The 23,695-nt window shown below is 37.4% G+C and overlaps 1 protein-coding gene across 5 annotated transcripts in view; it reads right to left on the reverse strand.

The window, feature by feature from the left end:
* NFIB (nuclear factor I/B) overlaps positions 1 to 23,695 on the reverse strand; it is a 177,748-nt gene that overhangs the window by 20,675 nt on the left and 133,378 nt on the right. For 2 of the 5 annotated variants that reach the window (XM_009328054.1, XM_009328055.1), the window contains exons 8-10: positions 21,199 to 21,383; positions 9,204 to 9,342; positions 3,291 to 3,373 (exon numbers count right to left, since the gene is read on the reverse strand). In XM_009328054.1, coding sequence (XP_009326329.1) covers positions 3,291 to 3,373; positions 9,204 to 9,342; positions 21,199 to 21,383 — 407 coding nt within the window. Of the gene's footprint in view, positions 1 to 3,290; positions 3,374 to 9,176; positions 9,343 to 21,198; positions 21,384 to 23,695 lie in introns of all 5 variants that reach the window. The other 3 variants (XM_009328057.1, XM_009328056.1, XM_009328053.1) reach the window with 2 other exon arrangements.

Here is a 23,695-nt window from a genome sequence, read left to right on the forward strand (position 1 = left end):
GTAAGATACATGTGACTCTTTAGATGCCACTGAAGCAAGAGATAATGTTTTGTAACTATTCATGTCACAGTATAGAAATACCCGGCATTTCAAGGCAGATGAGAGGAAGACCCACCAGCAATTGCAGCAGGAAGTGGACTGCAACAGTTATAATTCCTCCTTTTCTTCCTATTGGCGTAGCATGCTAAGTAATGCATGTAACAGCATATTTTTCACAGTATCCAGATCAGTAAAAGCAAATAAACTGCTCCCATTGGTGCTATTATGCACTGTCTTTCAAAGTTGTATTCAGTGCTTCCCATCTAAATGTAAGTATTCCAGGTAGGCTGTGCTATAAATTGTTTACTGGAAGTTCTAGCAAAGTATCACTTTGTCAAAAGAGTTATGTAAGTGTGTGTTGCAAAATACAAGTCTAACTTTTAAATTTATTGTGGTTACTGTAATTTAAACAGGCTACATAATGGTTCTTTTTAACAACAACAAAAAGTACTCAACAGTACATGCCAATATTTCTCATAACCAGAGAGAATAAATCTTCATAAAGACTCCTCCAATGAAGTAAAAAATGTACTGGTGACAATATTTATTTTTCAGGGGTCAGTGTGCACTACAGGGTATGGTGAATGTTTAAAAGACCTCTCTGGAACTAAAACCATTGGCTTTCTAATTTAGAATTTCTCTCCTCTAATACAAAATGATTGATTGCCTTTATTTCATGTATCTCTTGATTTTTCTTTTCATTCATCATGGGCTGCTTTAAACAAAATGCATTTAAAATCTGCCGCAAGAAGAGTGGTCTCTTTTAAATTGTTGTAAAGTAATGAAAGAACACAGTAAATCAATCTCATTTCTGCCTTACGAAAGGATAACCTTTGCTCTATTAAAGTTGTTTAGACAATCTACCTCACTTTCTGGGTAATAAACATATATGGCACTGTAATCTCAGAGATACCTTTAGGATTTAAGTGAGTGACGCTAACTAATTCATTAGAAACTTATATATACGCACATATATTTGTATTTATCCATCTGAAAAAGCTTTGTTGTTAAAGTATTCTGTTCCTTCAAATGGTTTCAGCAGTACATACTATTCCCTAATTTTGTACATATTTATATGTATAAGCATCTACACACACACACCCCCGAACACACTCAGGCAAGCATACACATATATCCATTGCATAAGTTAGAAAAGAGTAGAGAATTCACAGCAAAGATGAAACCATGACACGATTTTTAAATTTACTATATGGCTCACTGATCACCAATTGATCAGTGAATTAATATAACAAGACTATGAAGCAATATACTTTAGAAGGGAGAACATTGGTTTCACACAGTGGCATTAAAGAATTTTTCTGTTTATGAAGTGTATGTGAGACCTAATTTATTTTCCCCTTCCCCCCAAGCCATGTGGCCACGTGTTTTACCATGAAAGGGAGTATAAGACACAGTGCATGTAAACACCAAAGACTGTGATGACCCTTGAGGTCCCTCTCACTTTTATGTTCCTGTGACACTGCTGAAACCTCCAAATTTACTTCCATTTACACAAAGCAAAAAATATATAGAAGATGCATGAATTAAACAATATATGATTTACATGTCATAAACTCAGCCAAGAGAAAATTAAGCATGCTGCCACTGCCTTCTGGCATGTGACAAGAAGTTTGTAACTCTTTCAATGAACTTGGAAGAAGGTGGAGTGGGCTTAAGCAGTAGCAAATTTGCAGAAAAAATTGTGTCTAAAAACATGTAGTGAAAAAAAAAATTATTGTACATCCCCAAATTTACTGGATGTCAGAGACTTTTCAAAGGATACTATGTAAAACTTCACATGAAAAGAAATCCAGAAATTACATGCACTGTGTTTAAAAAGAGAGACGTTGTGTGTGTTTTCAAATACAATAAACGTACACTGTATATCTTTTAAAAAGAACCATGTTATAGTAATTATAACACATTTCATAATACAACAATCTTTGAGAGGTTAAAAAAAAAAAAAAAAGGAATACACCGGAAAATTTACTGAAAAATGAATGGTTGGCAAAACCACTAATTGTCATTTGGTATTTTCATGAAAGTGTACAGATGTTTCCAGTTAGGTCGCACTGGTTAAAAAAAAGTTGGCAAAGCATCAACTATCTTGAATAAACGATCATCTTTATGATTTTCTCTGAACTCTGCATGTGGTGACCTTTAAAACGGACATACTGCCACCTTGCCCTGGGAGTGGGTAGGGATAGGGAGTTCCAGATGAAGCACACTGCAGCTATATCTCAGCAAACACAGAACAGGTAGGTTTTACTGAAAAATTAAACAGGCATGTGTACCAACTGTTGACAGGAACCCAAGCCTGAGAAAAAAATACAGTACAATAAATACCAAGGACTATTTAACAGTCCTTTTCTTACTGCCACATTCAGCTTTTTTTCTTATAACATTTTACATGCTGTTAATTTCAAAGTCCTCTACTGTTAAGATCTAGGAGCAACACAAACACACATCATAAAATGTTGAAGTTCTAAAGGGTCTGAATTTGTTCCTGTTACCAGCAATGTAGCATTTCAGTATACGCATGGCCTTGCTACTGACTGCAGCTAATTTGTTTGTAAGCCATCATTAATCTCGGCTGTATATTTTCACAGTTTGGGTAAACACTTCATTTGCATTAAATTTACAGCATTAATGAGATGTGAAATTTAAAATGCTACTTGAAACATAAATGCTGTAAGAAACTAGAACAAAAACGTGGTTTTATCACGTTTGAAATCAGCAGACCAATTTAAACCTATTAAACTAGAAATTATGATGTGTTGCATTGAGAATTTGGTTTTATAACTCATCTTCTAGAACTACACTGAAGAAATGTAGGCTTAAACATCTGGGGGGAAAAAAACAAAATAGCTTGAAAATAATAAGTTGTACTTTTTGTTTTGGAAATTTTATTTTTTAAACTGATTTTGAAATGAGAATTTGTTCTTTATACACCTCATTCTCTTTCCTAAAATCCTATTAAAGATTACATATATAAGCTCTTGAAAAATAAAATAATCGAAAGAAATACGATTAGAAGTTCCTTAAGATGGCACAAATCTAAGAAATAAAACATATGCTAAATTGATGTTTCTTAAAGGGTTCAGTTTTGTTTTGAATAAACTTCATCTTCAGATGACAAACACTGAAACCCTTAGGACCCCAGTCTAATCCAAGGTAACAGTGGCAGCACGTAGGAAGGTAATATTGCGAAAGCTTCTCTATATCATTACACCTATGTGAAACTTGCCCACCTGTTGCTGGTGTAGGAAGGATGGGTCTCTTGGGCTTAGTCCCACATATCGATTGGCCTGGGATGTGCCTGAGGCTGTGTAGGCTGATTAAGGAAGAACAAAACAGATTGATAAAAATACCAACCTATCATAACTATTACCCTGCACGGGTACAGTACAAATATGAGAGATCCAGAGTTATGATTTTGCAATATATAGGATGTGTCTGTGTTTTTCCTTTATTAAAACTTTAATAGAAAGCAAAAGAAAAATTGAACCAAATTTGGAAAGACGTGTAAATTCCTATAAACTTCAATGGAAGCTGCATGTGTAAATCACAATGATGTCTCTTGTTAAATAAAAGTTCCTCTGATTAATATATATATTTTTTTAAAGTGATTAAATAAGGTATGTATTTGAAGGAATCACGAGCCTGATTCTCGTTTCCATTACACCAATCTAAGGCACCAGTGAAACCACTGAGATTACAACGTTGAGAGAAAATATTAGTGCACACATTATTCTTACTGCTGTGAAGGCCCATCACAAAACTGTAAAAGAACAACAAAAATTGGAATCAAAAGTTCGGTTTACTTATGTGGCATGAAATGAATCTTTACAGGCCTTTGGAAACAGGATGTAATCTGATTAGTATTTTCATGAGAAGGGAGCTAACTTTTACTGTGCAATATAATATCAAATATTCAACTCCCCTATGCATCAGAAAACATTTTCCCAGGGGGACAATTTAAGGAAGTTTCTTGCTGTCTGCTACAGAAGATTAAAGAAATCCATTTCTCAGGAGAAAGGGAATGGTAGGTGATGCTGGGATTAGTTACAGGATATGGATCCTTCACCTGTAGGTCACATTCCTGTCTGGTCTCTGTCAGTAATCCCTAAAAACCATTACCCTCTCATGACTTTTGGTGGCACTTATGAAATGAGGTAGGTGGTCTTACTCTACTTCCCAGTGTGGAGATGTCCGCACTGCAACTTGAAGCATCACAACCTGGAAACTTGCTGGCAGACAAAGCAAAACTACTAATATTGAACAGACACACACAAGGATGCCAGTGAGGAGCTAGATGGGAGTACTTACTGAATTGGCCTGTTGGTATTAAAGTCACACAGCAAATACAAGCAAATGAAATTTATTACATTTAAAAAAAAAAAAAGGCTTTATACAGTAAACAGGCTTTACTGAAAAACTGTCATAAAAATTAATCAGTTATTAGAAAGAAATTATGGTGGAGGCCACAGGGTTCCCCAAATACTATCAAAGCCTGCTGTTCTTTCTCATTCAAAACAATTCTGCTATTGCACTTAGAATGAAAAGCAGTGCCAATCATTTGCCATTTTATTCTCATTAGAATGAATAATAATGATAACTTGTTGGCCAAGCACGTTTTTTATATATATTCATATGTATTTTGAATCAATCAGTAAGTTATTGCAAATAAAAGTAAATCTATGCCTTAAAATATATTTAGTCTTGATTTTCCCATTAAGTTAACATTAGCACTCTGTGCAGCAGGTCTATTATGACTGATAATACAGAATATATGTATTCACATATAATTTATATATCAGCAGGACATGATCCCTCATTTTTGCTATTTTCTTCATCAACAAGCTATGTTCCTTCACTTTTTTGCTCTTACAGTTACCAATCCAGTTTCAAAAGGCTTTACCAAGCAGATACACTACTGCACTGCTCTGAAAACTGTAACACTCTGAACATGTAGCATTTATACGCTATCTTATATGCAGAACTGGCACATTCAAATAAAATTTGTATATAGGGGTTTTTTATTATTATTTATGTGCTGTAGTGACAGACATTGGATCTTTAGGCAAGAAGTTACTTGCACACTGCTGTGGAAGCATGAGGAGGCCTTATTTCAAATATCTAAGCCGAGATGTTCTAAGGTTCACGGGGAATCAGGTACCCAAGTTCCAATGAATTGCACAAGAAACTGGGTGCCAATTTCATTTGAAAATATAGTCCAAATATTTCCCTAAATAGTAGGACAATGAACAGATTAGGTTTGCTTTCCTGTAATGATGAAATATGGTCAGATTACCAGAAAACATCCCAACGCAGTTCTGACATTGTATTTGTTCTTTTTGCCGTTTGTTTTAGAAACCCTGACCTCATCTGAGACAGCTATTTAGGCCAGGCACAATCATGTCAAACAGGAAGCAGAATGAAACCATGAATACTTGAAACTACACATGAACTCAGTTTTCTCAGTTTTCTGTTCTGGACCAAAAGTTTAGAGCAACAGCTTCTTGTTTGCTGCTAAAACTAACTCTTCTTAAAAGGTGCAAGAACTGTACCACAAACCACCAGGGAGGATACAGATATACTCTACCACTCTTTAACAAAACTTCTGCTATACTAAAAGAACAGCTAAAATACTTCCGTAAATCTATCCATATAATCGTTTGTTTATACTTAAACAATAGTTCGTCCAAAAGTCACTACTATCTTTTTATAATAAAGACATAACCAGTTTTCCTCCTTTACATCTTGGCCACTCCTATGCATTTGAGTCTCATCTCTGCTTCACATTCTAATGAAAAGATTTAAAGTAGTATAACACCTAAGAAACAAAGTTTATGGTTTCCGTTAACAACAGACCAAAAGTTAGGGACTGGATTCACAGTTCAAAAACTAAACAGGTCTAAAGCAAGTCATTTTAATGTAACAGACCCTAAAGAGATTAATATTTTTGAAGACTGCTAAGTTTTCTTCCAAAGTGTATGTTTGGAAGTGTCTTCTAAAAATCTTCACCACTCTCATAAATACTGGTAACACTGGCCATCTCAAGTTCAAATAAAAGTTCAAAGACAACAGAAACGCAGAAAGTGGTTAAAAAGCAACATTCTGCATCACTGAGCAAAAGATGAGTATTTGGAAGAGAAGAAATTACCCTATACATAGTAATACCTTTGCTCTTATTTCCAAAACCGCAATTCCATTGAAGATAATAGGATAAATAATATGGTCCTATATAGTAATAAAGAGCTTAGGACATTAAAGTTAGGGTTTTTTGTTGTTTTTTTTTTTAAAAAGAACAGTGGATCTACCATCCATTGCAGCAATGACAAGGAATTAAAATTTTCTTCTGCCACATCAGTTGTTTTTGCTAAAAATGACACAACCTATATCAACATGCAATTGTCATAGCTCGGATTCAGTATGTGTTGTAACAAGGTTTGATTTCTGTAGGAAAGCTCATTGAGGAGCAAATTATGCAATCTCTGTTTGGAATTCCATCTGCGGGTCATTGTAAAACCTTGCTGTCTGGGTGTGCTTCTCAATGTCTTAACAATGTCCACCTTAGATGAACAACCACGTTTTCTTTTTCTTGAATAGTGGTCAAATATGCAGGCTTTTCCCTTTCATTTTGGTTGTCATGTCACAAACTTTGGTTCATGTACATGATGCTTTGGTTGAAATTTGGGGAGGAAAAGCTTTGCAGTCAGATCACGTTTGCTCTCCATGTAAAATGATGAGCATCCACTTGGTCAAATAGTAGGAAAAGGAGCCTTTTTCTGGCCTCAATTTGAAATCATATTGAATCTTTGATGGACATTTTTTGTTTCCTAAAGAAATACTTACTGGTTGCTGTAGGTGAAGATGCCTCACCTTCAGTGGATGTAGTGATGGGTTTAGTATCTGTCATGGTCAGGGTCACAGGTCGCACCGCACTGTGATGGGGAGAGGGTGCCAAAACTGGAGTAAAATGGCCAGGCACTTTTCCTACTACTTGACCACTGCTGTTAGGCTACAAAACAAAACCAAAAGAATGCCTTGTGAAACATACACATTGTGTTTAAGGAACCTACCCACCTATCTTAGGGATTTCCAGAATGCCCATCACCGCAGTACCTGCATCCTGGAATGCGCCGTTCTAACAAAGCTATGAATTGCTATGTGGTATTTTTAGCAGGCAGATCCCTCCTCAGATAGGCAGTACAAGCTTAAGTGGCAGTACTTTTTGGTAAGCTTTCTTTCTTTCTGGATGCAGCATGCATCAGATGATTGTTTCAAAATATATTTGCTGTTCACGCAGTGGCTGTGAACCACAGTAAATCCCACGATAGCAGGATTAAACTGACCAGGCATAGGCCCTAATGTACGAAGTATTAAGAGCAAACGAATGATGCAAAACCTCTGTTTTCACATGCCATACCACTCTGGCTTGGAGCATAACCAAGACTTGACCACAGCTGTCCACAGAGATTATGCATACTGGAAGGCTCACTAATAATTCACATGTTTGGGAGTGGGGGAGAGGGTTAGGATACGATGCACTATAATGGATATGTCATAACATCTGGCCAAAAGCCACCTACCAAAAACACAGAAGTGTTTAATAATGGGAACTTTGCAAGTCAAGAGCATAATAAACTAAGACACTTCTTTCATAGGTACAAGAGGCAGTCTGCATACGACCTTATGGTACAGGTCATCAAGGTAATATGCTACTTTCTGCATATAGGTGCATCTGAATTTGGCAATGTTCACCAGTAAATGTATATGTTTATCCAATGCTTAAACATGCCTTAGACATTCTGCATGACTGTAAATACTCCAATGGTAAATAACTTGCAGTAAAAATTAGCAAGTAGTAAATAGTTTTTTCAACAGTGGCTGATAACTTTTGTCTTGAACTGACTGTGTGTTCTGTGAATCATAGGTATTTTAAAATACAGCCATAAAGTAAAAAATACTGGGAGTCTTATTATCAGAAGGATCTTGTCAAACTTGAGATAATGCAGGGTAAAGAAATGGACTGATAAAGGCCCTGCTTCAGCTGATACAAGGAAAGGTTAAAGGAGGTAAGCATGACTACGGTAATGAAATAATAACTGGGCTGAGACAATTACTGCAAGTATGTGCAGAGTATAAACACACAGAAGAGGAAGGAATTATTTGGAAAGTACAGGAAGTATAAACTCGGGGTAATGGAATGAAATTGAGAAGGAGGAAATTTAAAATTAATAGCACGAGAAAATTCCTGGCAGTATGATCTACTAGACTTTGCAAATGCCCCCAAGGGAGAGTCTTGTTCTTTAGGACATCTAAAACTAAGGTAGAAGAAAACACTAGAAAATATAAGTGCAAATGGAGACCAATCTTGTATTCATAGGAACATTGAGCAGTTAGCAGACTATTTCCCTCTCTAAAATCACAAGCCTTACAGTGAAAAATAACAGTAAAAATGTACACTAATGAGAAGTGGCCAACAAACTACCCCTCTAAATGAAAAAAAGTCACCCCCTAAACATAACTGTATGTTTGGGGGAGTGTTGGAGTGGGGTGGGGACAGAAGAGCCATGGAATCCCAAGATCTTGCAAATCTAGAAATTGGGTAGTATTCACCACCTTTTCTCTCATGTTGCTAGCTGCGTAAGCTAGGAAGTTACTACTAGGAGTTATATAACAGGAATAAGTGTCAGCTTTCAAAGTAGCTCCAAAATAAGAAAGCAGCACGGATTCAAAGGAATGACAATCCTTTCACAAATAATACAATTTCCCCAAATAACTGGCATGCTACATTGTTTTATTCACTAAGTGAAACTTAACAGTTAGATAGATCTCCCTTATTATGTGTACTTGAAATGAAAATGAGATGTGGCAGAATATATAGAAGAAATATGCAGGCTTTTCCCTTTCATTTTGGTTGTCATGTCACAAACTTTGGTTCATGTACATGATGCTTTGGTTGAAATTTGGGGAGGAAAAGCTTTGCAGTCAGATCACGTTTGCTCTCCATGTAAAATGATGAGCATCCACTTGGTCAAATAGTAGGAAAAGGAGCCTTTTTCTGGCCTCAATTTGAAATCATATTGAATCTTTGATGGACATTTTTTGTTTCCTAAAGAAATACTTACTGGTTGCTGTAGGTGAAGATGCCTCACCTTCAGTGGATGTAGTGATGGGTTTAGTATCTGTCATGGTCAGGGTCACAGGTCGCACCGCACTGTGATGGGGAGAGGGTGCCAAAACTGGAGTAAAATGGCCAGGCACTTTTCCTACTACTTGACCACTGCTGTTAGGCTACAAAACAAAACCAAAAGAATGCCTTGTGAAACATACACATTGTGTTTAAGGAACCTACCCACCTATCTTAGGGATTTCCAGAATGCCCATCACCGCAGTACCTGCATCCTGGAATGCGCCGTTCTAACAAAGCTATGAATTGCTATGTGGTATTTTTAGCAGGCAGATCCCTCCTCAGATAGGCAGTACAAGCTTAAGTGGCAGTACTTTTTGGTAAGCTTTCTTTCTTTCTGGATGCAGCATGCATCAGATGATTGTTTCAAAATATATTTGCTGTTCACGCAGTGGCTGTGAACCACAGTAAATCCCACGATAGCAGGATTAAACTGACCAGGCATAGGCCCTAATGTACGAAGTATTAAGAGCAAACGAATGATGCAAAACCTCTGTTTTCACATGCCATACCACTCTGGCTTGGAGCATAACCAAGACTTGACCACAGCTGTCCACAGAGATTATGCATACTGGAAGGCTCACTAATAATTCACATGTTTGGGAGTGGGGGAGAGGGTTAGGATACGATGCACTATAATGGATATGTCATAACATCTGGCCAAAAGCCACCTACCAAAAACACAGAAGTGTTTAATAATGGGAACTTTGCAAGTCAAGAGCATAATAAACTAAGACACTTCTTTCATAGGTACAAGAGGCAGTCTGCATACGACCTTATGGTACAGGTCATCAAGGTAATATGCTACTTTCTGCATATAGGCACATCTGAATTTGGCAATGTTCACCAGTAAATGTATATGTTTATCCAATGCTTAAACATGCCTTAGACATTCTGCATGACTGTAAATACTCCAATGGTAAATAACTTGCAGTAAAAATTAGCAAGTAGTAAATAGTTTTTTCAACAGTGGCTGATAACTTTTGTCTTGAACTGACTGTGTGTTCTGTGAATCATAGGTATTTTAAAATACAGCCATAAAGTAAAAAATACTGGGAGTCTTATTATCAGAAGGATCTTGTCAAACTTGAGATAATGCAGGGTAAAGAAATGGACTGATAAAGGCCCTGCTTCAGCTGATACAAGGAAAGGTTAAAGGAGGTAAGCATGACTACGGTAATGAAATAATAACTGGGCTGAGACAATTACTGCAAGTATGTGCAGAGTATAAACACACAGAAGAGGAAGGAATTATTTGGAAAGTACAGGAAGTATAAACTCGGGGTAATGGAATGAAATTGAGAAGGAGGAAATTTAAAATTAATAGCACGAGAAAATTCCTGGCAGTATGATCTACTAGACTTTGCAAATGCCCCCAAGGGAGAGTCTTGTTCTTTAGGACATCTAAAACTAAGGTAGAAGAAAACACTAGAAAATATAAGTGCAAATGGAGACCAATCTTGTATTCATAGGAACATTGAGCAGTTAGCAGACTATTTCCCTCTCTAAAATCACAAGCCTTACAGTGAAAAATAACAGTAAAAATGTACACTAATGAGAAGTGGCCAACAAACTACCCCTCTAAATGAAAAAAAGTCACCCCCTAAACATAACTGTATGTTTGGGGGAGTGTTGGAGTGGGGTGGGGACAGAAGAGCCATGGAATCCCAAGATCTTGCAAATCTAGAAATTGGGTAGTATTCACCACCTTTTCTCTCATGTTGCTAGCTGCGTAAGCTAGGAAGTTACTACTAGGAGTTATATAACAGGAATAAGTGTCAGCTTTCAAAGTAGCTCCAAAATAAGAAAGCAGCACGGATTCAAAGGAATGACAATCCTTTCACAAATAATACAATTTCCCCAAATAACTGGCATGCTACATTGTTTTATTCACTAAGTGAAACTTAACAGTTAGATAGATCTCCCTTATTATGTGTACTTGAAATGAAAATGAGATGTGGCAGAATATATAGAAGACAATTTCTAGAGAATAATGTGGCCTAAAAGTTTATTGAGCATATGCATGCGTGCATACATGACTGATGTATGTCATAAGTGGGGAACACACTCAGTAATTACAGAGGTCTTTTCCTTAAGAATATAAATTACGTCTTTATATTACAGCAAACAGTCATATATTAAGTATGTGTCAATAAGTCCACTTTCTTTCAGATCTTAGCAGTGGTTTAGGGAATTTTATTTTGTGGGCTCTATTTTAAAGGCCTGCCAGCCTCTAAAACCAGGTGTCTTGGCAAGCAGAAATCTGACTCCACCTACCTTAGAACAAAATGAAAATTTTAACTAACATAAATTCAGAAAATCTCTAAGAGTTACCTAAAATAAATTCCCCATACAGGTGACCCAAGATACCCCAAAACTTAGAGGCAAGTATCCTCACTCACTGATTGCAAGTTGTACAGGGCTTAACTCAAGACATCTCGATATTGCAACAAAACAGGCTCTGTCGTAGGTAAGGGAGCAGTGACACGGTTTGAAGCATTTGTGGGGAAAACTGTCAGAAATATAGGCAGGTCTTAAGATAAACTTTTCTCTAAAACACCGAAATTCTTGTCAGTAAGAACTGCTCACTAAGTTGGACTGGATTTTCAGTATGTTTCTGGGGAGCCTGCTGCAGAGACAAGCCCTGGTAGCCCAGCTGTCCACACAGCCTGCTGGAGAGACTACCACCTCTCAGTTGGGTCTGGTAGCTCCTAGGTGAAGTCACTGACCTGTGACCACAGGGCTACCTTAGGAGGGAGCCTTAGCTCATGTGGTGTGCTAACATATCACACAACCAACTGAGAATCCCTTAACAAAATGACCAACTTTTATTAAAAACTAAGAAAGAATATTCCAGGGAGTTTATGGATTAAAACAGCCAGTGTCATCAGCTTCCAAAAGCAGCTCTGTCTCCAAAGCCAGACTCGAATGAATTAGAAGGACACAGCTGGAGACCAGGACAATTTACAGCATTGTATCACCTTCTGCTGTTCCCTAGTGATCCTAGTTGACAGGAATGCAATAGCTTACATGGACTCCAGCTTAGTCCTTGTGTTTATGGTCCAAACGAGCAAATCCTTTTCTTGCTGAGTTATAAGACAAAGAATATACTTACACCCCATTCTCATGTAAACCATGTTTTTGCCCTGTGTGATACATAACAGTAGTGCAGTACATCACCCCACTTCATCCAAATTGAGGGTGAAATCCTGTCCTTGTTGAAATCCATGGGGAATTTGCTAGTGATTTTAGTGGATGTGGTTTGTGACCCCCCACCAAGTGTCTACATTTCTATTTCTTTTCTTTTTTTTTAATGTCTTCTTAAATGGTAGGCGTTGTTCCATATCTGTCCTACATGTAAAACTGAGTGCTGACACAATACAATGAAACTGAGGTCTGCAACCTCTAGACAGAAAAATAAAACCCTCAAAGTAAGAAAAGGGAAAACTCGTTACTTCAGTAAGTTTAATTCTTATGGTTCCAACATTTCAGACTCTGACTGCACATTAGATTTCAAATGCAATTATAACCTAGTTACCTGCCTCTTAACACTTCTATTGCATATTGTCACATTTCCCCAAGTATCTTCTAGAATGCACTTTATGATTTATTCAATAACTGTACAGGTGTTATTGCTCAGCAAACAAGATAACACAAAAAGGGATAAGTACACACAAGACAGAGCTTGGTGTACCATGTCTAAGAACCTAACTTCTCCCCCCATACTGAAAGTCTCTGCTATTAAATTTTTTAACTAACCTCAGTTATAAGTAAGCACATACCTACCTGGACTTTTACATATATAATTCTTGAACAATACTAAATGTGAACTAAGGCCCTCCTTTTGACACAACTTGTCATGGGAAATGGTACACATGAAATTTTCTTAAAATTTCAGTGTTTTTCCTAGGTGTGCTACATTTGAAAACAAAGTTAATGAAAAGTAGTCTCATACTCTCCCAAATTCTGTTACATGAATGTGACTCATAAGAAACCTTCCTGAAATGTCCATACTTGTCTTTCTTGCATGCAGTGAACAACAGTGAAGCAGTTAACAAAACTGATACTTAAGTTATCATAATTAGTTTGCACCTTAAGGTCATAAATAAATGTCCTAAATAAACAGATCACATAATTGTTTCAGACTTATCGCTTAGGCCTCTCTTCGGACTGACACTGACATTGCTGCATTGGTTTATGCTCGATTCACATTTCTATGGTTATCTTTGCAAACACAAAACTCAAAGCTTTTGAAATAAAGGTCTAGATTCTGGACCATGGTAGTTGATAGCAGTACAAGCTCAAGAACACTGGGCCTCTCAGATGTCTCAAGTCCTCTGTCCTGCTTTAAGTTTTCAGTGCAAAGAGGGAAACCCCCTGGTCAGAAATAGCCCTCTGAAGTTGTCAATTCATAATCTTACTGAAAACTGGCTGCTAGAAATAGCTTCTATGATCTGTTTTCCTTTAAATTTTTGCAGTTACGTCAAAAGATATTTTAGCATGGAAACTACGTATCTATTTGGACAGTATCCACTTGAATTACAAATGCAAATATTTATAGCACATTATTTAATACAAATTAATTTTGTCCTTATTTAAAACAAGTTCTAGGTTCTAGTTCCATCTTTCCCTGAAGAGATTCTTACAGACAAATGCATTACAGGTGAAAAATCAACTGTTACCATCAACTACAGCATCAATATGTCTGTGTGATGGATTCACAGAGAGATGATGCCTGAGGCATAAACCTCAAGCAAATTGCATGGAGGCAGCTGTTAGATAAACAAGCTGTGCATTTGAAAATGGGAGAGGGAAAGAAGCAAACACAATGAAGGTCTGGCAAATTTAGCCCCAATTTATGCAGGTATACATTTTTCTATTGTTGGACTGGAGGTTAATTTGATTTTCAGATCTGTGTTACATTTTCCACCTTTTTAATTCACACCATCTTGAATTGCCACAGATTAATCCACTCATGTGCCCAAAGCCACAGATGAGTTGTGTTCACTGTCATAGCTGTAACATAACTTAACTCAGATTGTCAGACTGTTAATATCTGATTGTGTGCACTATGCACACTTTCAGTTAATCATTAGGTCTGAAGTCTGAACAGAAACTTCTAACAGATATGAATATGGACTTTCTTAAAATCAAGATTCATTATACCTGTTTTCCCTGCTGGGATTTTACTAACATATTTATAATCAGTGATTAATCAACCTCCTCTCAGACTTCTGTTCACATATTTGCCCAAATATCAACACATTTACACCTTAGGTCTTCAGTTACATTTTAGGACAGTGTTTTGTCATACAGCTCACTACCTCCAGCATTAAAAAAATCTTTCTGATGCCATAGTGAAACAGCAACACTAACATCTACAGATGACATATCCAAACAACAGAAAATTGACATACATATTAAACAATTCACGTAAACTATTAAGTTGCTTAAATGATAAAATATATTTTGTTTAAATTTGCACAGTATCTTTTTTTACAAAATAATTGTAATTATAATTCTAAGTGCCAAATAAAATAATTTCAATTTTCCTTAGAATCTTAAATAAAAAGCATCTTCAAATAATTAATCAACAAAGGCCTGAAATCATCTTAATCCTGTGCATATCCTAGGTACAGCTACCTATAATACTGTGTTAGGTATTTCAGAAAGAAGTTTCAGGGCTGAATAAAAATACGTTATTCCAGCTAACCACTATACTTGGAGAACAATATATTTGCATCTCAAAACACAGGTTTTTCAACAGAAACTCTGTGTTTCCCAAGACGGTTACCCTATTATAGCCAGGTGATCAATCAATGATTGCAGTTTAGTCAAACTGGATTCAGTGTGTTTGGAAATCATCTGTCACCCATTTCGTCTCAACAGTTCCAGTCCCTTGTAATGGCAAAGTACAGATACTATGGTGAAGAATATTACTGCAAAATCCTATGGCAGTGTAGTTTTGAGACCATTGATTGAATTAATTTTGTTGATGAAGTTGTAGAAGATCCAGTTCTGCATCTTTTGGTCCCCTGCTCACATACCAAGTATCTTGTTTTAACAGTTGTCTACTAGCCACATCTATGAACCTGGAGATCATAGCTGATAAGTTCTGTCTTTGAGTCCATGCCATTGGGCTCTGTGATATCCACAGAAGGTGACAGATGTTTCAGACAATCTACAAATAAAAGAAACTGGAAGTATCTTCCATTTTTCTAACTCCTCCCTCTTTTTTTTTTTTTTTTTTTTGGCTATACAACGCAAACCCAACCTTTTACCTCAGTAGAGCTTTCACATGGGGCACTCTAATGCTACATCACCTGTAAACAGCCAATGGCCATGTTAGTCTCCCGCTGGAGACAGCTCAATGGTACAGGAGGTAGTTTCATCAAATGTGCAGAAGACATATCCTCACGTTATTACCTACCTGAGTAATACAACACAGTGCCTTTGAGACTCTGCTAAATGTAAGGGAATGGTATTATTACAGCACTGCCAGTGAGACTGTAGAAGGTACTGTAGGGCAGTTTCTCCTCTAGGTTGAACCTGGTGCATTCCATAAATTACTTGTTTAACAAGAAGCAAGGCTATACAGATTTCTTTTCTGCTATTGGACACTATGGTAGGAACAGAAATGTACTTTGCCTTTTTATAGTGCCCCTTACCGCTTTTCATAAGGATGAATCTCACTAGTTTCAATACCCTTGCAACCTGAGTAACTCATTGCTATAGCACATCTTACACAGACCTCACTGGGAGTTGCCACACAAAAGCTTCAGGTGGTGTGACACGCAGCTACATGTCTGCCTGAGGAATTAACTTCAGAAAAAACATGTTGTTGCCAGTTCTTGGCTGACAACATCACTTCTGTACTATTTTCTGAGAGAAATCAAAGTGTTGACTTTGATCTATAAAGCTCTAAGTCTCATCCATTTGAGAAAACATTTTCCTCTTGATGTAACGCTGCTGAAACTGAAGGCAACTGCAGAGCTTCAGCAACCCATGTTCAGACACGGATATCATAAGACATTCTAGGCAAAAGTCCTCCATCCTGAATCACTATTTTACCTATGAGCTCACAAAATCTGAATTATTTATCAACAGGTACAGCACAAGGAAATACCCAGCTTTCCTTGTTTATTTGCCTTAACAACAGGGTAAGTCCATGTTACAGAAGCATGGGAAAGGAAACCTCTTTATAGATAAATGTTCAAAAGATATCTTTGGCTTAAGTGGTATTTCATTCACTCTGGAGACTTATAACTGTGCATTTAATAAACTAAAAATGAGCAAAGTAAATACAAAGTAACCAATTACAACTGCAATTAAATCTTAAAATGCCTTGTCAGTAGATGCAGTTAAGCTAGTACTCTCTCTCTGCCTCCCAATTACAATTAAAAACAGCACATTCCCATATTTAATCTTCAATAATTTCTTAAAAATTACAAGGAAAGACTTGCCCAAGAAGCTGAAAACTATTAAATGTCAACAAATAAAGGTGCTAGCTATACCAAAGAAATCACATGCACACATATCGTTTGTGTCAGCTTATTCTGCTAGTATTCTCCCAGGAACCAACAGGAAACCCTTTGACCAGCCCAAACAGAGCCTCACAAGATTCCCTCCTCGTTGCTAAATGACTGCAGTTATTGTATTGAAGAATGACAAAGCATCTGCCTGGCAGTGCTGAAGAGTATGCCTATCTTTCATCAAACAAAAAATTGAATACCCCAATCAATTATGAGAGGAAAATAAGTGGCCTCACCAGCTTCCAGAAGCAGCTCTTCTCAAGCAGTTCAGATATTTCTGTCTTCAGACAAAGATAAAACCATTAAAAAGATAAAGCTGCAAACTAGCCCACATTGCAACAAAGTACTTTTTAACAGGAATTTTAGTCAATATGTGGACAGCGATTCACTTGGACTGTAGTATGTAACAAGTGCAAGCCATTTATCCTAAGAGGACAAGGGTCCAATACCTAACTCCCCCAAATTGGAGGCAGTTTCACCATGCCACTGAAAACTGCGTATTTCGTCAAAAATATCACAAAATTTGATTTAAGGTTACCTGTAAACTGTACCCTTCATAATCCGAACTCAAAGGGCTTTCAAGATTGTCTACTTCTGTTTGTTTGGTTCAGTCAGAAAAAAAAATTTCTCACTGATGCCAGGACGTTCTTCGGCAGGATTCACATTAACCGTTTGCTTTACCATCATTTCCTTCATCGCACTTGCTGACCCTTCTTTTGTGATTCACCACACCTTAATCAGGAAATTATTCCATTTAACTCGACGGGGCATTAAGTTTGGAGGTTTTGGTTTTGACTTCAACCACAGAAGTGTTGTGCTTGGTGATTTGTTCAGGGTCATTGGAAGTCTGATTTTGATACTGTATACTGATTCATACCCTCTCCATTATTAATGCATTTCAAGTGTGTGCAGATTTGTGTGTGTGTGTGCACATGTGTACATACACACAAAGGAGCTAATACTTTCCAAGATTAAAAGATTCACCCATCTGGAATCATTCAAAAAGGAAATGCATGTTCAAAATTTGTGGTAGCTTTGAAAACCTCAGTACGCTGTTGATGGGTAAACACCATAGGTGGATTAGACACATACCACTCGATTAGTTTTTCCTGAAACTTACAGTGAGTAACCAGTATGAATTTAACTGCGGAGAGACCAGCACCCCATCATAATACGGATACATACCCCCAGACACAATCTCATCCAGTAACATGCGTGCCTAGCTAAGAAGAAAAGCATTGAAGTAAGTAAGTGTAATAAAAAGGGCTCAGCAGAATTAATTAGTGGAAAGTACAGCAGTTCTCAAAACCTTGGGAACTTTTCAGACTACTAGTTGGAGGCAAGTCCAGCTCTATATCTAACAAGGTCCATTTCTGTTCAGTACATTTGTTTATTTATTCTCCAGATTGAACAGGGGATGAAAAGCAGATATGCATGAAACCAACAGCCATGGCTCTCTTTTGTTTAGGATGATCTATTGTTGAACAATTTTTCACTGCAGCCAAAGGGCCTGTTTGAACTTCCTGACTGTTCATCACACATAATTTGGAGTATTTAACATTATGTCAAGAAAATTGCCCACTGCTTCCCACCATGGAAACCTATGGGAGCTCTATATCTTTAAACTAATTTTACTTAAAGTATTCCATTGAATAGCATGACTGTCTCACTATAATCAGTGCAGCAGTAATGTAATTAATCTCAAAATTGCTGTGGGGAGTACAAGGCATCTCAGTTGCTTGTCGTAACAATCTAAATTAATGTATTACTGAAAGATGTTGGGGAGGAACAGTTCATTTTAGGTAAATGCTGTCAGGGTATCCGTCCTTTCTTATTTCTAAAGCTGAAATTAAAACTATCATCATAGTTCTCCTTTTGAAATCCAAATGAGTATGTTTTGAGGTGGGAAACTATAATTAAATTTGATGTGGTATTCCTACAGATGCAGTTTTGCATTTTATAATAATTAAATTTGTTTGAATAAAAATTCATGTTTTATTTAGAAAAGAAAAACTGGTTTGGCTCAAAGCATGCAATTGTATCAGAACAATTCTCTTTTGTCACTGAAACTTCACAGACCTGCTGCTTCTTTTCCTAAGCAAAAAATTATTCTTGCTGGTTTACTTTTTGTACAGCTACCCTTTAACTGTTCTATCTAGAGATATTCTGACTTAGCATGCAACTCCTCTAATGTACAGCATATCTCAGAGGTGAACTTTAAAGAATTAAATATAAAAGAGATTCCACTACTAATAGTGATTAACGATAATAAATTGCGGAGAATAGCTGATGAAGATACCTGGAATCCCATATTTGGTGTTGTTTAACCCCATCCCCTCTTCAGGAACTAAATCAAACATCAAATGAAATGAAAAACATTACCTTAATATAAAGGTTATGAAAGGTGATGAAAGTAGTAAATTGAGGCCAGTTTGGCCTGTTATTCCCTATGGTGCCACAACACAAGAATAGGAAGTGTTTTCAGTTTGCTACTACTCTGACAAAAATCAGCAGAGTAAAATTTTATCTTTTAAGGTCTAAAGATTAATCTTTCAACCACAGATAAGGGAAGTGACTGAGACTCTTGTTGGGCAAAGAGTTGAAAGCGCTTCTCCTGCTCAGTGAATATACTCCCCAATGTTAAAATCACAAGACAGCACATTTGTCAACTGTCTGAAAGAAAGTCAGATACTTCATTTAGATGTTGTATTTTTTCAGCGATTATTCGAAGCAGAGCACTGAACAATCCAGAGAGATTATCACCTAAACTGCTCTTTTAATACATATAAGAAATCAAAATGTAAGTAAAACAAGCACTGAATAATTAAAGAAATGCATAACAGTAAGGGCCTGATTTTAATTTGCATAATTTTTCCCTTAATAGTGCCTAATTAAGACATCAGTTTAAAAAAAAAAAAAAATCCAACAGAACTCTAAGATTTTCCACACTGAATTAACGCTAAGGACTTTTAATGGATGTCTTAATTAGACTTTGTTATTCATGTAAATTTTACACAAATTAAAATCAGGTCCTGCATGCAACATTCCCAGCTGAGTCTCAGCAAAAATGCTATATGGGACTGAAAGACTTTCAATCCATGCACAGATAGCAATTTGTATTCTAAAGCCGACATACTCCGTTTCCACTTTTTGGTTTCATTTGCATTAATATTGTAACCAACAAAAATCACATAGTTAGGATTTCTCCCTTCAAAGTAAATTTTTATTTTATGGATCCACTTTTTTTTTTTTTAAATACGTAGAAAGTCATGTATCTGGACCAGAGCATTAGCCCGTGGGGGCAATAGCCACACTGGCCTTCTGAACAGCCCAGAGGGGCCATATCTGTTATTCAGCATAGAAAGTTTGATTCAGTCTTAAGTTCTGTTGCTGTTGTGCCTGAAACACATCCTGAAAGGCCTGTCATTATTGGTGAAAAACAAAACAAAACAAAACAAAGCCCAAAACAAAATGCGGTCACAGCAACCCCTTCATTCCTGATAAGAGAGTCCTTCCAAAGGAACCTAACTCCTAGGAGCAGGAAAACCTGACCGTTGTCTCTTCAGTTTACATTCCCAAGGCTCTTCCAAAAAACGTGCTAAAGCACAAGCTACAGGGCTCCACAGGAGCCTTTCTGACAAGGCATCAAAAATAAATAACAGCCTGAGCAGCAAAGATTACGTTACACTGACACTGGAAATGTTCCATGTATTGACAGACCAAGTCTCAATTGCAGTTTATCCTATAGTGCAGATTACATGCTAACACTATGTGCTGATGCTATCATGGAAAGCAGTTTTGCACACAGTCCTTCACAAATTACTTTGCTAATGAAAACCATGTTAATTTCCCATATCAGACACAAGTCTGAATTGGTGTGGCAGCCAGGAACTCATCTGTTGCTGCATATTCTCTACAAAAGGAAGAAAAAAACATTTTGTGGGTCTGTGAGGTGCTCACTACAATAATGTCTTTGCAAAGACATGTCAGGTGCCTACGAACCAGGGCAAGCATTACCTTGCCAGAGTTTATTTTCATTGTCGGTCTATAAATATACCGTGCATGAGCATGCGTGTGTGTGTACATATCAGGGCACTCCTTGCTCCGTCCTGCAGCAGGAGCTTCATTTCTGGTGGCCCTGGCGCCCAGCCTGCAGGAGGGGTGCGGGACTGGGACCTGCCCTGTTAGTGCTGCCGGGTTGTTCAGAACAAGTATTTTTCGTACGCTTGACAGAGGAACAGCGAGTGGATATGACTAACCTGAGCCCTTTATTCAACCATGCTGAACAGGAAAATTTGCTGGATTGCTTATATGCCAGCTCCCAGCTTGCTCTGAGACCAGAACTAGTGAGATACCAGTCTAGATGCCCTGGAAGACACATATTCCTCATAGGATTTCTTTTGGAGGGTTCACATTGTTTTACAGTACCTGGCTAGTCTGCGGGCTGGACGGGTCGTAAGAAGGTACATAATTCTTCAGGGTATCCTGAGGATTCAGGTGGGGAGGATATCTGATCGTTGGATGAGAGAAGTAGCTAGACGGGGCAGGAGGGAGAATAGCTTGTGCTGGAAATGGCAACGGTGAAGGTGGAGGTGGAGTTCTAGTTGAGATGACTGGAGAAGATAAAATAAAATTAAAATTACTTCGCATCTTGTTTCTTCTAAAATTCTTCACCTCTGTGTTACAGCAAGAAAAATAAAAAGTCAGATATAAATCAGTACACTGCACTCCTGCTTCATGGCGTATTTACAGAAAAACTTACATGTCCTCCCCTCACATCATCCCAGGCAATGGAAAGTGCTACTGTTTCAAATTCATAAATACTGTATCTTGTTTTGGTTTTGTGGATTATGCCATCATATTTTTTCATTTTTTCCTTAAACAGTAATCATTCTCCAGCAGAAAAGACATTTCAGTTACACAATTTTCCCATCTGGAGCCCAAATAAACAAAACAAATATTTTACTCAATAAATAAAACCTACACTTTTATCCGCAGCACTCCAACTGAGGAGAGCAAAGTCACCAAGGTGTAAGAAACAGTTGGTGATTCCTCACTGCATTGCACTCTGCCTGCCTCATGTGGGGATGGGGTAATAACCACTCATCAATAATGCCATGAATATTAGCTAACCTTTGTGAAAGTGCTAATGGACATTCAACTTCAGGGCCTGGGAGACCAATCCATCCAATAAAAATATCTCTGACAAACAAAAAAGTATCTACCCTATACATATTTTTCTTTGCATTCTCTTTCTTCCCAGCCCCTACAAACACACACTTCTCTATCTATAGACTATATGTAATGTCTAAACAACCAGCAATGTTTTCACAGTGAAAGGAATGTACAGCACGTCCTGCTGCTGCCCAGTCGTCCGGCTGGAAGTGGACAGTGTTCTTCTATCACACTGCACAACAACCCGCTTTCCACTCTTACTACAAATCTAGAAGGCACCTATTTGGCAACGTATTACAAAGGAGGTACTGAGTTCAATGGAAATGGAGAAAAGACAACAGTGTTTTCATTTTCATTAGTGGGAGGGTACAAAATCAGGTCTGTATAAGCAATGTATTTCATAAACTGCTCAGGGTTCTATACTGTATCAGCACAAGCACACCAACACTGCTCTTCTGGACCACCTCTCATATCATTGGGTTTTTTCAGCTTAATTTTTAAATGACTTGCTATTTTTGAGCTGGCACCAAGTCATAGTTTGCCCAAGAAAAAAACAACAGTGGAATGTTCCAAACTTGCTGTACTTGGTAATCAAAACCTTGCAAATCTCAAAACCATTGCTCACTGACATAACAGAATGGGCTACACAGATAGAGATCATGTTTCCTAGCAAGTAAATAGCTCATCTACAAATTAGGTTATGACTGTCACTCAAATACATATATCTAAAAATTATACACTAATTCAAATATAAAGATCTACACATAAGTATAGGGCCAAAAATAATTGTGGAAGCTTCTTTTGTGACAGGTTTATTTTAATCACAGCCCCACCAGTTCAGTTTAATCATAACACATTAGTTACTGCTCTGACATGTGGGAGCTGTGCAAAACAAACACAAGTGAGCAGAAATCTATCCCTTCCATTTCACCCATCATCTCTGATGTGCTTGAGTATTTGCTGACAGTGGAAACCTTACAGAGACCAGAATGAGTCCAGGCTCACTTTCATAATACAAAATAAGTGGATGTTAAGGGGAAAATAGTCCTTACACATGAATTGAAAGAGAGGAACTTGAAATCATGGAGAAATCACAAAACAGAAACTTCTCAAAGCAGAACTGCACATTAAAGAAAAGAAGAAAGAGTCCTCAAATCTGTTTTACTCCTCTAGTCACCCAGCTCTGCTCAAGAAATTAATCCCTTTACATGCAGTTTGTAATGAGACATGATGAGCTGCTGAGGGGAGCCTTCCAAGGACCGTGTTCTCATCTGAAGAATCAGGGTCACTCTCACCTCCACAATTAAACAGACCGTGATGCTGGAATTTCCCTGTCATTCCTGATAAACCTTCAAGACAACATGTATGCTGTCACATTTCAAGTGTCTCCTTCACACTTTAAATGAAGTTTTACTATGGATTTACTATGGATTTCAGAAAACAGATGTTGAAAAATACTTATCAGGACTCTACCTCTTTAGACAGAGCATTCAAAAGAAGCACTGGTATTATTTCATTGTGTCACATAGTGAACATGGTTGTGACTTCTCTTGTGTATTAAATCCTACCTATTCTGGTATTTAAATACAACATAGTCATAGCAACAATAATAAAAAAGGATGCAGGTGGAAGGAGGAAAGATGGGGAGGATTTTTCCTCTGTCAGTTTCTTCATGCAGTTTACAGCTTATTTTATTCACTGGTTAATCCTAAATCCTTTTCCAGTGGCTTGCAGCAGTCAGACTACCTGA

Source organism: Pygoscelis adeliae, unplaced genomic scaffold, assembly GCF_000699105.1.
Source record: "Pygoscelis adeliae isolate BGI_AS28 unplaced genomic scaffold, ASM69910v1 Scaffold45, whole genome shotgun sequence".
Taxonomy (NCBI): domain Eukaryota; kingdom Metazoa; phylum Chordata; class Aves; order Sphenisciformes; family Spheniscidae; genus Pygoscelis; species Pygoscelis adeliae.